At 33.3% G+C, this 12,780-nt stretch overlaps 1 protein-coding gene and 1 pseudogene across 2 annotated transcripts; one reads left to right on the forward strand and one right to left on the reverse strand.

The window, feature by feature from the left end:
• Positions 1-495: 495 nt before the first annotated feature.
• LOC123218966 lies at positions 496-6,067 on the reverse strand (annotated as a pseudogene).
• A 1,622-nt stretch (positions 6,068-7,689) lies between these two features.
• Positions 7,690-11,159, forward strand: LOC123219456 (G-type lectin S-receptor-like serine/threonine-protein kinase CES101). 2 transcript variants are annotated; one of them, XM_044641435.1, is made up of 8 exons: positions 7,690-8,671; positions 8,807-8,916; positions 9,006-9,140; positions 9,235-9,446; positions 9,691-9,901; positions 9,999-10,236; positions 10,321-10,471; positions 10,568-11,159. In XM_044641435.1, exons 1-8 carry the CDS (start codon positions 7,815-7,817, stop codon positions 10,874-10,876), a joined length of 2,223 nt encoding a protein of 740 aa, XP_044497370.1. In that variant the 5' UTR covers positions 7,690-7,814; the 3' UTR covers positions 10,877-11,159. The 2 variants fall into 2 exon arrangements, with proteins under 2 accessions (XP_044497370.1, XP_044497369.1); XM_044641434.1 differs by having other exon boundaries at positions 7,690-8,916.
• Positions 11,160-12,780: the final 1,621 nt, after the last annotated feature.

A 12,780-nucleotide genomic window follows, 5' to 3' on the forward strand; every position in this document is an offset into this window, starting at 1 on the left:
TTTCTATCGTAATTATGAGTGGTTGATTAAACAAAAAAAAAAAGTTAATTTGTATTGTACAGTCAAACCTTTTTTAGAAGAATGCATGATAAATACACTAAACAAATGATTAGTTAAACACACAATATATAATGACTAGATACATTATCTATACACTGATCAACATTCCTTCTATCCATAAATAATAAGAACAACTCTTAACAGTTTCAACAATTTTTATGATTTCCACAACGTGCTATTTTTATCTTCCATTATTATGAGATCACATTTTTCAGAATATATCTCTAATAGGTTAAATTGTTCCAACTGTAACAAGTTGATTTATACCTTAATTGCCAACAGGATTTAAAATTTGTAGTAATCATCAAATATTAATGTGCTACTTTTGCTGCAAATCTTAGAGCATGCATCATAACACCGGTTCATTCTAATTAATAATGCATAGATCACCTGATCCCAACAAGCTATTGTTATATTTTATGAATAGACTGATCAGACATACTTCACAATAAACTGATAAATTATTATGCCTTCATGATTGTACTCCCTACACAAAGATATTTACCTTCCTTCCATCTCTGAAATTGTCACATTATTTGCTGAACAAATTTCAAACTTGTTTTGAGGAACTTGAGGCTCTTGAGAAGTAACATTAATGAAAAATGCTGGTTGCTTTGGAGCAGGTAGAATCATAGTCTCATTGGTGAGCATGGAAATAACCTCCAACATTGTTGGCCTATCCCTCGCTTGGTCTTGGACGCACAGGAGACCCACATGAAGGTATCTCAACACTTGATTAGCGCAGCAACATTCATCCATTGTTTGCTCTATTAATTCTAAACCTTTACCTTCATTCCACAGCTGCCATGCCTGAATTAAAAAGGTAAGGTTAGATTAATTGTTGATAGATCTATGCTTTTGAAAAGTGTTAAGGCCCTTCACTTAACGAAATTATAGTGTAATTTATGATTGAAAACTCACATATCCAACAAGGTTGAGTGGGCGCTCCGTATTGTAGCAACCGTTGTTCTTCTTGCAACGCACAATTTCTAATACCACTACTCCAAAGCTGTATACATCGGTGTTCATCGAGACAATGCCATTCAAAATATACTCTAGAGACATGTAGCCACTAAAAAATAATTTAAGTTCATGTGTTATTTTTAGTATGGGAAGGGAAAACATTTGTATATTTATTTGAATGACTTTAACTTTATAGTATATTTACCGTGTTCCAACGATTCTATTTGTGTTTGCTTCTAACTCATCCACTCCAAAAGCTCTTGCCAGGCCAAAATCTGATATTTTTGGATTCATTTGGTCATCTGGTAATATGTTATTAGATTCATTTGGTGAATCACTTTCAATCTTGAATATTTATGGAGATAAATAAGTCATTGAACAATTCCTTCAATTATGCTAAGATGTTTCTTCAGATTCAATAAATTCTTTCTTTTAGAATCTGTTTCAAAATACGAAAGAGAAAAAATGTGATGAGCAGCTGGTAGTTGATGGAGTTGGAGCTGTAAAAATTCTCATATTTATGGACAAGACATACCAAAAAGAAAGAAATCCAAACTTCTGTTAGGCATGAACTCATAAACTAAAATCCTTTCTCCTCCATGAAGAGAACATCCTAAAAGCCTCACAAGATTAGTGTGTTGGAGTTTGGCAATGAGTTTAGCCTCATTCTTGAACTCTACTATCCCTTGTCCTGAACTTTTTGAGAGCTTCTTAGTTGCTATTTCTTGTCCATCTGGTAATTTTCCCTGAAACCATCGCATTTTTGGTGATAACAAATTGTACACCTAATTAATAAAAGTAAAGGTTCCAATGTTTACCTTATACACTGCACCAACACCACCCTGTCCTGGCTTATTTGTTGCTGAGAACTTGTAGCAGCAGCAATAATTTGAAAATCAAATATCTTCATCTCTTGTTTCTGATCTTTATGTTGGGATTTTTGTCTCCCGAATGTTATCGGAAGTGATACCGAGATGTTATCTCCAAGTTCATGTAATAGCTTCCATCGATTCCATATGCTTTCCACTAAGTAAAATACAAGTTAATTAAAATTTAAACATTGTTATTAATTGGTCAACTGACATATTATTTCTTAATCCCCAAACTTACCTTTAGTCTTTGAGTTTTCTCAACATCAAATAGCTGTGGTCCAATAGCAGAGGTATTAACAAAACTTCTAATAGTGACTTCGACCATTCCTCCGCTGGAACAAAACAACATTGACTATGTTAAAATGGATTCTCCTCAAAGCCTATATTTTGGAAGATTGCATACATACCTTTGTCTTATTTGTATTCTCTCCACCTTCGGTAACAATAGAAATAAAAAAGAATCACACTGAATAACTGTGTATTTCGCCACAACCGTTTCTCTAGCAATTTCATGAAAACAAATTATAATTCTAACAACAATTAAACAAGAGTTAGTAATTCTGCTTAATTAATTTGTATGCGCTTTCTTCACATAAGGCAGAAAAGGTTTGGTTTATTTGTAAATAGACAAGCAGGCTTACCTTTGTGTGCCATTGTTTCAGAAAAATGATTAGACTTTAAATTAACACGGCCAAGAACACTTAGTTCTTGGAATGTTTTCTAGCACAGCAATGTAAGATTCCCATCCAGACTATGTATCAAGACTGGAAAAGTTGTGATATCTTCATTTACAGAATAATTGAAGCATTGTTCTTGATCATTTGAAGTGTAGCTAAAGTTGTAGAATATACTTGGTAAAACAGATTTTGTAAAGGAGCCATTTTTCTGCTAGTACCCACTTTGCCAAATGATTTTCTCTCCATACTGGATCAGCAACTGCCTTTCTTGAACCCGAGGTCCATGCCGAGTGTATATGTACCACTGGCAGGATTATTTTCTGTAACCCATGAATTAAGATACCACTGACGCCAACTTTGGCAGTTGAATCCCAGTTTCATTCCAGGCAGAAGCGTGTCAGTTGGATAATCAAAGCTTTGTCATAACACCCGCCCTGTCGATCCGTTCGAATTCATTTCATACAGGATGAAATTTCCAGATTTGTCTAGAAAAGCACTTGTGCTACTAGCTCCTTGAACTGAACTGATTCCAATAGGATTCCCTTTGTCATGTAAGATTTGCAAATTTCCATTTGTATTGTTTATTGTAAGCCTTCCGGATTTATCCAACATTGAAGTGTCCCTGTTGGCAACCCACACAGGCTGAATCGTATTGTTGAGAGCACATTGAGAACTGTGGTAGTCTGTGCAGCAATCTCCAAGATAATAACCATAGGATTGGTCATAAGAATTGTGAGGCTTATAATACCATGTTCCTAAGTAACGGTGTGTGGTGCCCTGTGGACTAAAAAATCCCAACCTGAAGTTACCAAAAGCAGAAACCAGCTGATCCCCATCTTTGATCAATTGCCCTTGAAGCAATTTGTCTGATTGGAAATAAGCAGTTCCAAACAGAAGTTTAACGCATAGAAAGCTGGGAAGGATGTAGACACGTCAATTGGGATGGGCTAAATGAAGGCTTGGCCCAAAGCATGAATTTATAACTCGGCCCGATAAGGCTCAACCCGATACTATAGGTTGTTGGACCGAGCCCATGAGCCTTTCAGGCCAGGCCATGAGTTTTAGTATTAAGCCCATGAGCCGGCCCGACCTGACCCATTACTATTCAAAAAAATAAAAAGTTAAAAAAAAATCAGGGCAGAAGGGCAGCCAAAGCAATAGTTGGCTTCTGCCTTTGTGTGGTAGAAGCCTTAAATATATATATATATATAAATATATTTATTTTTTATTTATATATATAAATCAATCCAACTCTTCATCAATTTCAATTTTAATTTTTTTATTATATTATCAATTTCATTTTTTTTATTAACTCTCTTTCAAAAATTATTTGAATTCGTAAATAATAATTTTTTATGTTTATAATTTCATTTTCATTTCAATTTTATCATTATAAAATATTACAAATGAATTTAATGTAAAAAAAATTCAGAGATTTGAATGTTAAAAATGAGTGGATAAATGATATAGTATATGTATTTTATTTATGTTTGTAATTTATATAGTATGTAAATCAATTTATTTGTACTATATTATAAATTTATAATATTTTTTATCATATAATCACAATATTCTTTCGTCACAAATGAGATATTATAAATAAAATATTTGAGGTATTGTTTTCAATTTTAATAATTGAAAAAATAATTTATATTTAAAAATTTTAATTAAAATTAAAAAAATAATTTAAATAGGTTGACCCGGCCCATTTATATATGGTCTGGGTTTTAGGCCTTTAAAAATATATGGACTGATCCAACCTAAGGGCCCATTACTTATAGGCCTTGGGCCCAATCTACCCATAAGCCCAATGGACCGAGCCGGAGTTGGCCTAGCCAGACCCATCCCGTTGCCATGTCTAGAAGGACGTGATCTGTTCCGTTTGTAGCCGTAGAGAATTGTGTGCAAACAGAAATGAGTTTTTGGATTTTGTCTGTAAACTATTAGAGGAGAGTTTGGCTACTGATAGCTTTCTTTGATTTACTTAATTTTGTCTGTTAACTATTTAGAGGAGAGTTTGGCAAACCGCAGCCAAGATCTCGAGCCCTGTCTTCAAAAACATGGTTCAGACTGATCCCAAGATTAAGGCCCTTGCCGGTCAGGCCCTTGGTCTTAGATTTTATGGTGTGTTACTTACTGAAGTCCAGTTAAGTAGTATGAAATTTATCTTATACTTAAATATTATCACACTTTGTATTGTATTTAATATTTACTGAATTGTTGATAAAGCAATAAACATTTTAATTTGCGTTTTCGGTCAAAGTTCCTTTTGAAAATTGTACTACGAGAACAATACTAAAGAAAATAATTAAGTAAACAACATATAATAGGCCAAAGGACTATTTTTCATCCAAGTTTTAATATAAAAACAAATACATTTGTAAGGTTTCAAAAACCTAAATACTAACTTATAACTAAACTTTTGTTAAATGCTAAATATTTTTATTAAAAAAATTAAAGTTTTATTATATTTTCCTCTTTAGATTTAAAAATCTCAAAATTTTCTCATACTTAAAGTTTTTAAGTTTTGAAAAGTGATCGTTTTACCCCCAAATCTCTAGGCTTTCTTTCTCCGAGTGGCAACGACGACCATCTGAAGACTGAATTAAGAGCTGACGACCACTCTAACAGATGAAACTTCATCTCTGTTGACAAAGAGACGTCGTCTATGCGTTGAAAGAGACAAAGAGACGATGTCTCTTCATCGATGTTCAGGAAGAGACAAAGATCTCTGTCAACAAAGGTTCATTTGCTGAAGTGGTTGCCTACTCTTAATCCAGTCTTCAAATGGCCATTGTCGTCAGGAGAAAGAAAACCTAGGGTTTTGGGGGTGAAACATTCACTTTTGAAAACTTAAAAACTTTAGATAGAGAAAAATTGTGAGTTCTTTAAACCTAGGAAAGAAAATGTGCTAAAACTTTAATTTTTAAATTTTTTTAATAAATAATAGTTTTATCTTTAATTTTAATTAAGATTTTTAATAAAAATTTAATTATTAATACGTATTTAGATTTTTCAAATCTTACGAACGTATATTACTCTTTACATTAAAACTTGAATGAGAAGTAGTCCTTTAGCCTATATAATAATTGGACACATGGTTTACACGATAGTCATGGAGAGCATTTAATGCAAAGCGGGTCATTAGTTTCCCCAGCATATTTATGAGAGATGAAAAGGTGAACAGCATTAGGAAGACTTTTCTTGGAAGAGCAGTTTTGACTTTTCTTTGTAGCAATCTTGATCAGCATGCCCATAGTATTGTTGGCCATCCAAATCCTGAGGCCTATAATACCATATTCTTAGGTAACGGTGTGTGGTGCCCGGTGGACTAAAAAATCCCAACCTGAAGTTACCAAAAGCAGAAACCAGGTGATCCCCATCTTTGAGCAATTGCCCTTGAAGCAATTTGTCTGTTTGGGAATAAGCAGTTCCAAACAGAAGTATAAGGCATAGAAAGCTGGGAAGGATGTGATATGTTCCGTTTGTAGCCATTGAGAATTGTGTGCAAGAAGAAATGAGTATTTTGTAGTTGTATGAGTTGTTTCAAGTCCTTGCAATAAATTTAAGTCGTACAAACACAGTTGGAATCAAAACCACTGACTTCCGGGTTTCATATTGTCAAATTAGAAGGACTTACATTGTCTTTTTGAATAGTCTTTGTGGAAGAATATTATTAGTGCCCCACAATCCTCACTGACATTTAGAACAACTCATTCTCACCGTTTTCTGTTTGAATGACATTTTTTACCTTCTATCTTAAAAAAATGACAGTTTCCCTGCTTCCATCATTCCTTACAAATTTTTACACCAAATTTAACTGTAAAATTTTTTTTAACTAATTTTCATTGTTTTATCCTTTTCCTTTTTTTTTTTTTTTCTGACGGAGTCTTTCCTTGTCTTCTGTACAAACAACAAAAACTCTCTCACCACCGTCAACAATATACCGAGCCCCCTACCTCCACAAAGAAGTTATTGGATTCGTGGGAGGCATAGATCCAGCTTCTGGTTGGTTCATTGACGAGCCCTCCCTTGTTGTTATATTTCTTGTAGTGATACAAAGACCTTGGTTTGGGAGATTTATATGTATTCAGGCACCTCTAATTGTATGAAAATTAGCTCGAACATGGAGGTTTTGGTCCTGTTTATAAGGTAAATTTAATAAATTTATATTACAGTATTCTCAGTAATCATCGAAAGTGCCATAATTTCAGAGAAAATTGCCAGAAGTGCAAGAAGTGGCAATAAAGAAAAGGAATTGTGGAGTTCAAGAATGAAGCCAAACTCATTGCCAAACTCCAACAAACTAATCTTGTGAGGCTTCTTGGATGCTCTCTTCATGGAGGAGAAAGGATTTTAGTCTGTTAATACTTGCCGAATAAAAAATATATATTTCTTTATTTTCGGTTAGTTTTATCAGTATGTCAAGATTTTACAACTCAAGTCTGACAGTGCCTGTGAACTACTCTTAATTACTATTTGTTTATACAGTGATGGCCTTACTAAAATTTTGTTTCAATATCTCCTATCAACAATTAATCAAACCTTATCCTCTGGCATGGAAGCTATGGATTGAAGGCAGGTGCCTTCATATGTGTACAAGACTGGGCAACCGATAGACCAAAATGTTGAAGTTTGTTTCAATGCTTAATAAGGAAACAATGTTTCAACCTGCACCAAAGCAACTGGAGTTTTTCGTTAATATAACTTCAGAAGGGCCTGAAGTTCCTGAAAATAAATTATAGTATTGTCCAGCAAATAATTTAACCATTTCCACGATGCAAGCAAGATAAATATCATTCCTTTTTTTAATATATACTAATTCTGAACCATAAATAAGGTAACAATTTAAGAGTTGGGCACAAGATAAGTGCATTAAAAATATGATTATCTTTGCTATTGGTGCTTCAAAAAGAGACATAATCAATGATTAATAATGGCAGTTTTAATCTTTTTCTATATATGCTGACATTGAAAATCTAATTAATTTGAGTTAAATTGGTATGACTAATGCTTTTTTTTCCCCATAGCAAAATCAAAGGAGTAGCTTATTACTAATGGCGTTGACAAGTTTGTCTACAACATTTGTCTTTTGGCTCCTCAAGTCAATAATCAATCCATTGACTGATAGACTTCTTAAATTTGTGCATATCAAGTTCCTTTCCACACTGTAATTCATTGCAAGAGCCTAAAATCAATTCATATAGCATGTTCTGGGTAATCTGTTCTGCATCATCAATTCATGGCTAGTAGGGGAAGAAATCACTTTCTTTTTAGCTTTTCGTGCCTCGTTTTTCTATCAGGGTTTTCTCATTCCTCCACGGACAGGCTAGTACCGGGCCAACAGCTCAAAGATGGGGATCAGCTAGTTTCAGCCTTTGGGAAATTCAGCTTGAAATTCTTTAGCCCTAAAGATGTGGAGAAGCGTTACTTAGGAATACTCTACAAAGGGGATAAGCCCGTGTGGGTTGCAAACAGGAACACCCCAATCTTAGATGAATCTGGAAGTCTTACAATAGATAGCAGCGATGGGAATCTGAAAATTTTTTACCAGGGAGGAGATCCTTATTCCATAAGTTGGGTTCAAGGAGTGACAATTGCTAGTACTGCTACTCTACTGAAAACTGGGAATCTTGTCCTACAAGAGATAAATTCAAATGGATCGATGGGACGGATGCTATGGCAAAGCTTTGATTATCCGACTGACACACTTTTACCTGGGATGAAACTTGGAATCAACTTGCAAACCGGGCATAAATGGTTTTTGCAGTCATGGATTAATGAAATCTCTCCTGCCCAAGGTTCCTTTACCCTTGGTATGTGTTCGAATTTCACAAACAAGCTGGCTATCTGGTGGCGAGGGGAAGTCTACTGGACTGGTGAGCTCTGGTTAAATGAGCAATCAATTTCCTCGAATTCTTGGAATGTTGAAAACTATGAATTTAGATTAGTTGCAAACGAACATGAAAAATACTTCACTTACTTTATAACTGGACCTGGAGATCCATTTTTCATGCCGAAAATTCAACCGGACGGAAGCTCAGAGTTTCGAGGGCATTTTTTAAACGAAAAAGTTTTTCAGAAAGATCCTCTATGCAGGTCAGATGCTCTGTCTTTTGAAAGTAAATACGGTTTCATGTCTGGCTATGGACTCAAGTTCAAAGAAAGTGATAACATGAGCCATATTGATTGTGAAATGAAATGCTGGAATAATTGTTCTTGCTTCGCCTATAGTACCACACATCTCAGTTGTGAGATTTGGGGCAGGGAAGCAAATTTTATAGAATCTTACGAGGGAGTTCTCTATACACGGCATATACGCATCCTTCGAGAGAAACAGAAAGGTAAGTCTTCTTTGTTATACATCAGTTATCTTCCAATGTACTGATTCATTATCAGTATTAGCAATTTTACTTGTATATATCTTACGCAGAATACTATACTGTTGCCTATACTGTTGCGAAAAACAAGCGCCGGTTCCCATTAAAAGTTGCAGTAGGAGCAGCTATATTGGTTTTCCTCATGTGCTACTCAATTTATTTCATATGGAGGATAGTCATACCAAAAGGTAAACATATTTCTTAGAAAATTTGTAAATCAAACATCTTTCTTGAGCCTTTTCTGACAAAATTAGAACGATACTTTCTATATATCTTGGTTAGTCCTCAGCAAAAGAAAGCGAAAGAAGCTCTTACGTATGCTTCGACAGAGAATTTTACTTATCACCCCATATGGGAAAAAGAAAAGAGAAGAAGAAGGTCATGGCATAGGCCATGAGCTGAAAATATTTGATTTTCAAGTCATTTCAGCAGCTACAGAAAATTTCTCAGCTGACAATAAGCTAGGGGAGGGTGGTTTTGGTCCAGTTTATAAGGTAATGGTTTTGAGTATTGTTGTGTTAGGTGTACAATTAGTTATTTTCAAAGTCATGATATCGAGTAATGCTATGCGTATACACTTTTGAGTATTCAAATAGGTATACAGATTATGTGTCATCATGTGGTTGAGTATTACTTTATCCTCAATTCAACATTACCTAATTTTGTTATGACACATCATCTATATACCTATTTACGTACTTAAAAGTATGTATACATGATTTTATTGTATGATCTCAGGGTCAATTACCAGATGGACAACAAGTGGCAATAAAAAGACTCTCTAGAAGATCAGGTCAGGGAATTGTGGAGTTCGAGAATGAAGCTAAAATCATTGCAAAACTCCAACACACTAATCTTGTAAGGCTTTTGGGATGCTGCCTTCATGAAGAAGAAAGGATTTTAGTTTATGAGTACATGCCTAACAAGAGCTTGGATTTCTTTATTTTTGGTGGGTCTCTACTCTGATTTGTGAGGGCTCCCTTATTCCAAATCTTTCACTAATGTTTTACTTTGTTATTTTATACATCTTCTATATTTTCCAACAGATTCTAACAGGAAGAACCTATTAAATTGGAGGAAGCGTTTCAGCATAATTGAAGGGGTTGCCCAAGGACTTCTTTATCTCCATAAATATTCAAGACTAAGGGTGATCCATAGGGACTTGAAAGCAAGCAACATTTTACTAGATGAACAAATGAATCCAAGAATATCTGATTTTGGCATGGCTAGAATCTTTCACGTAAATGAGTCAGAAGCAAACACAAGGAGAGTTTGCGGAACGTAGTAAGTATATGCTTAATCTACAACCAATATGCATCCATGTTTTTGTTTCTTCATGAGCTAAAAACAGTGTTAAATCATTTTCAGTGGCTATATGTCTCCAGAATACGCCATAAATGGCACTGTTTCAACTAAAATTGATGTGTTTAGCTTCGGAGTCCTGGTACTTGAAATTATCAGTGGTCAGAAGAACAATAGGTTCTATCACACAGAGCGGCCACTCAACCTTTTAGGATATGTAAGTATTCCAGATGGGTATTGAAAGTTAAGTTAGCGGTATTCTAACTTTGATTAAATAGGATCATTATTGGGTGCTAAGACTCGCCTGTTTCAGGCATGGCAGCTGTGGAAGGAAGGAAAGAGTTTGGAGCTAATAGACCAAAAGCTGGGCGCATCATGTTCTCCTAACGAAGTTCTAAGATGCATTCATGTTGGTTTATTGTGCGTACAAGATCAGGCAAGAGATAGGCCGACAATGTTTACTGTGGTTTCTATGCTTACAAATGAAACTATGCTTCTTCCGGACCCCCAAAAACCAGCATTCTTCATCAATGTTACCGATGAAGAATTGCATGTTCCTGAAAACAAATCAGAAAATTGTTCCAATAATGATGTAACAATTTCAGTTATGGTAGCAAGATGATGAGTTAGTAAATTTATTATCTGAGCTTCCATGTTAATTTTTCGAGCTTTAAAGGCGTGATAGAACCTCCTCGTGAAAGTTGATCCTAGAACCAGCACTAGTCCGTGCCTGATGATGCGGGAAATTGCACCAACGTTGCAATCCGGAGATATAGATGTTATTGGCAAATTATGAACATTTGATATCATAATAGTTTTTTGTTTGTTCTCTCAAAAATCTGTGCACACATGTTATATTTTGTGATTATATATTAAATATAAATCTTATCTGACACCTATTATTATTTTTTCTCCTCATGATTATGTTATGTTAACAGATGTTTACTATTTTGTTACATACAAGAGAGACTAGATTTGAGTCAAATTAAGTTTATTTTAAATGAGTTCAAGCTCGATTCGTTTTAAAAGAGCTAAGTTCAAATTAAGTTTTTAGTTAACTCGTTATTAAAACGATATTGCTTTAATATATATTGGTTAAAATAACGTCGTTTTTTTATAAAAAGTTTTAAGTTTACAATTTTAATGAGCTGAACATTACAAAGCCTAAGCTCAAGTTTGAAAATGTTGAACTTTTATATTTGAGCTTAGCTTATTTCAAGTTCGTTTGAACTTGAACAAACTCGATTCGAATCTAACCCTACATACAAGTGTCAGTTACGTGTGAACCTGAATTGAATATATAATTCTTCATTTTGGTAACCTAAATATTCATCCTTTGTGAAGATTTTTTTGGGTTTAAGTTAGTTTTTTTTTCAAAATATTGTAGCCAAGGGTGTGCACGTCTGATTTGGTATGGTTTAAAAACTTTTTTAAATCAAATTAAAAATATAGTTTGGTTCGATTTTGAATATGATTTATACTTATTAAAATCATTCACTTTTAAATATTTTGTATTTAATAAATAATAATTGAATTATAGGTTATTTAAGACATAAATTAAACAAGTAAAATTAACATAAAATACATATACAATAAACATATAAAGAAAATAACAAGTAGTGTAACAATGTTTTATTTGCAACAGCAATACATTTTTCCCTACTAATTTGAGAATGTGAAAAACATTATAATTTGATTGAATTAAATTGTAATATTTTTGGCACAAGAGTACAATTCATGTTAAAAGGAATAATTTAATTGAATTTATTTATTTTAAAAAATATACATCACGTACAAGCTCTTGGGTAACACCCTAAAACCGTCATACCGCAAGGGTTGATGAATTACTTAAATAAAGTCATAATTACAAACTTCAATTCGGTCCCCTCAATTGACTGGCTCATCATGTATATAAAAATATTTAGTTCATATATTGATAAAAAAAATCAAATGAAGAGAGACATTGAATTTCGTACAACGATATATAAATAGAAAACCATTTCTTATATATATATATATATATATATATATATGTATGTATGTATGTATGTATGTATGTATGTATGTATAGGATCCTCTTGTGAGATGTTAAGAAATAAGTGCTATATGCATAATTTTTGTGTACAAACAATAATTTATCACGATATGATTCAATAATTAAAAATTAAAGAGAAAATAATACTTAATTGAATATTAATATGTCATTATTTATACACAAATTTGTATATATAGTTTTATTGAAATTAAATGTAGCTTATACCTTTAAACATATTCAACACAAACATCACCTAAATTGGACTCAAAATGAAAAGAAAGAAAGATTAGAATTACAAAACTTAATCTAAAAAAACACATTAAATTTTTAGATTTTGTGACATGCTACCTGCTGAAGTCCAATTAATTAGAATGAAATTTATCTTATACTTAATAACACTTATGTATTGTATTTAATATTTATTGATATAAAACAATAAATATTTTGATTTGTGTTGTTAAATTATTAGTTAAGTAAACAATATATAACGA

This window comes from Mangifera indica, chromosome 6 (assembly GCF_011075055.1).
Source record: "Mangifera indica cultivar Alphonso chromosome 6, CATAS_Mindica_2.1, whole genome shotgun sequence".
Classification (NCBI taxonomy): Eukaryota; Viridiplantae; Streptophyta; class Magnoliopsida; order Sapindales; family Anacardiaceae; genus Mangifera; species Mangifera indica.

Bases quoted from the DNA above. Each gene is read 5' to 3' on its own strand.
- LOC123219456 (XM_044641434.1), top strand. From the start codon at position 7,815: ATGGCTAGTAGGGGAAGAAATCACTTTCTTTTTAGCTTTTCGTGCCTC. The intron at 8,917-9,005 runs GTAAGTCTTCTT...TATCTTACGCAG, and splicing joins CCTTCGAGAGAAACAGAAAG to AATACTATACTGTTGCCTAT. The intron at 10,472-10,567 runs GTAAGTATTCCA...CGCCTGTTTCAG, and splicing joins CACTCAACCTTTTAGGATAT to GCATGGCAGCTGTGGAAGGA.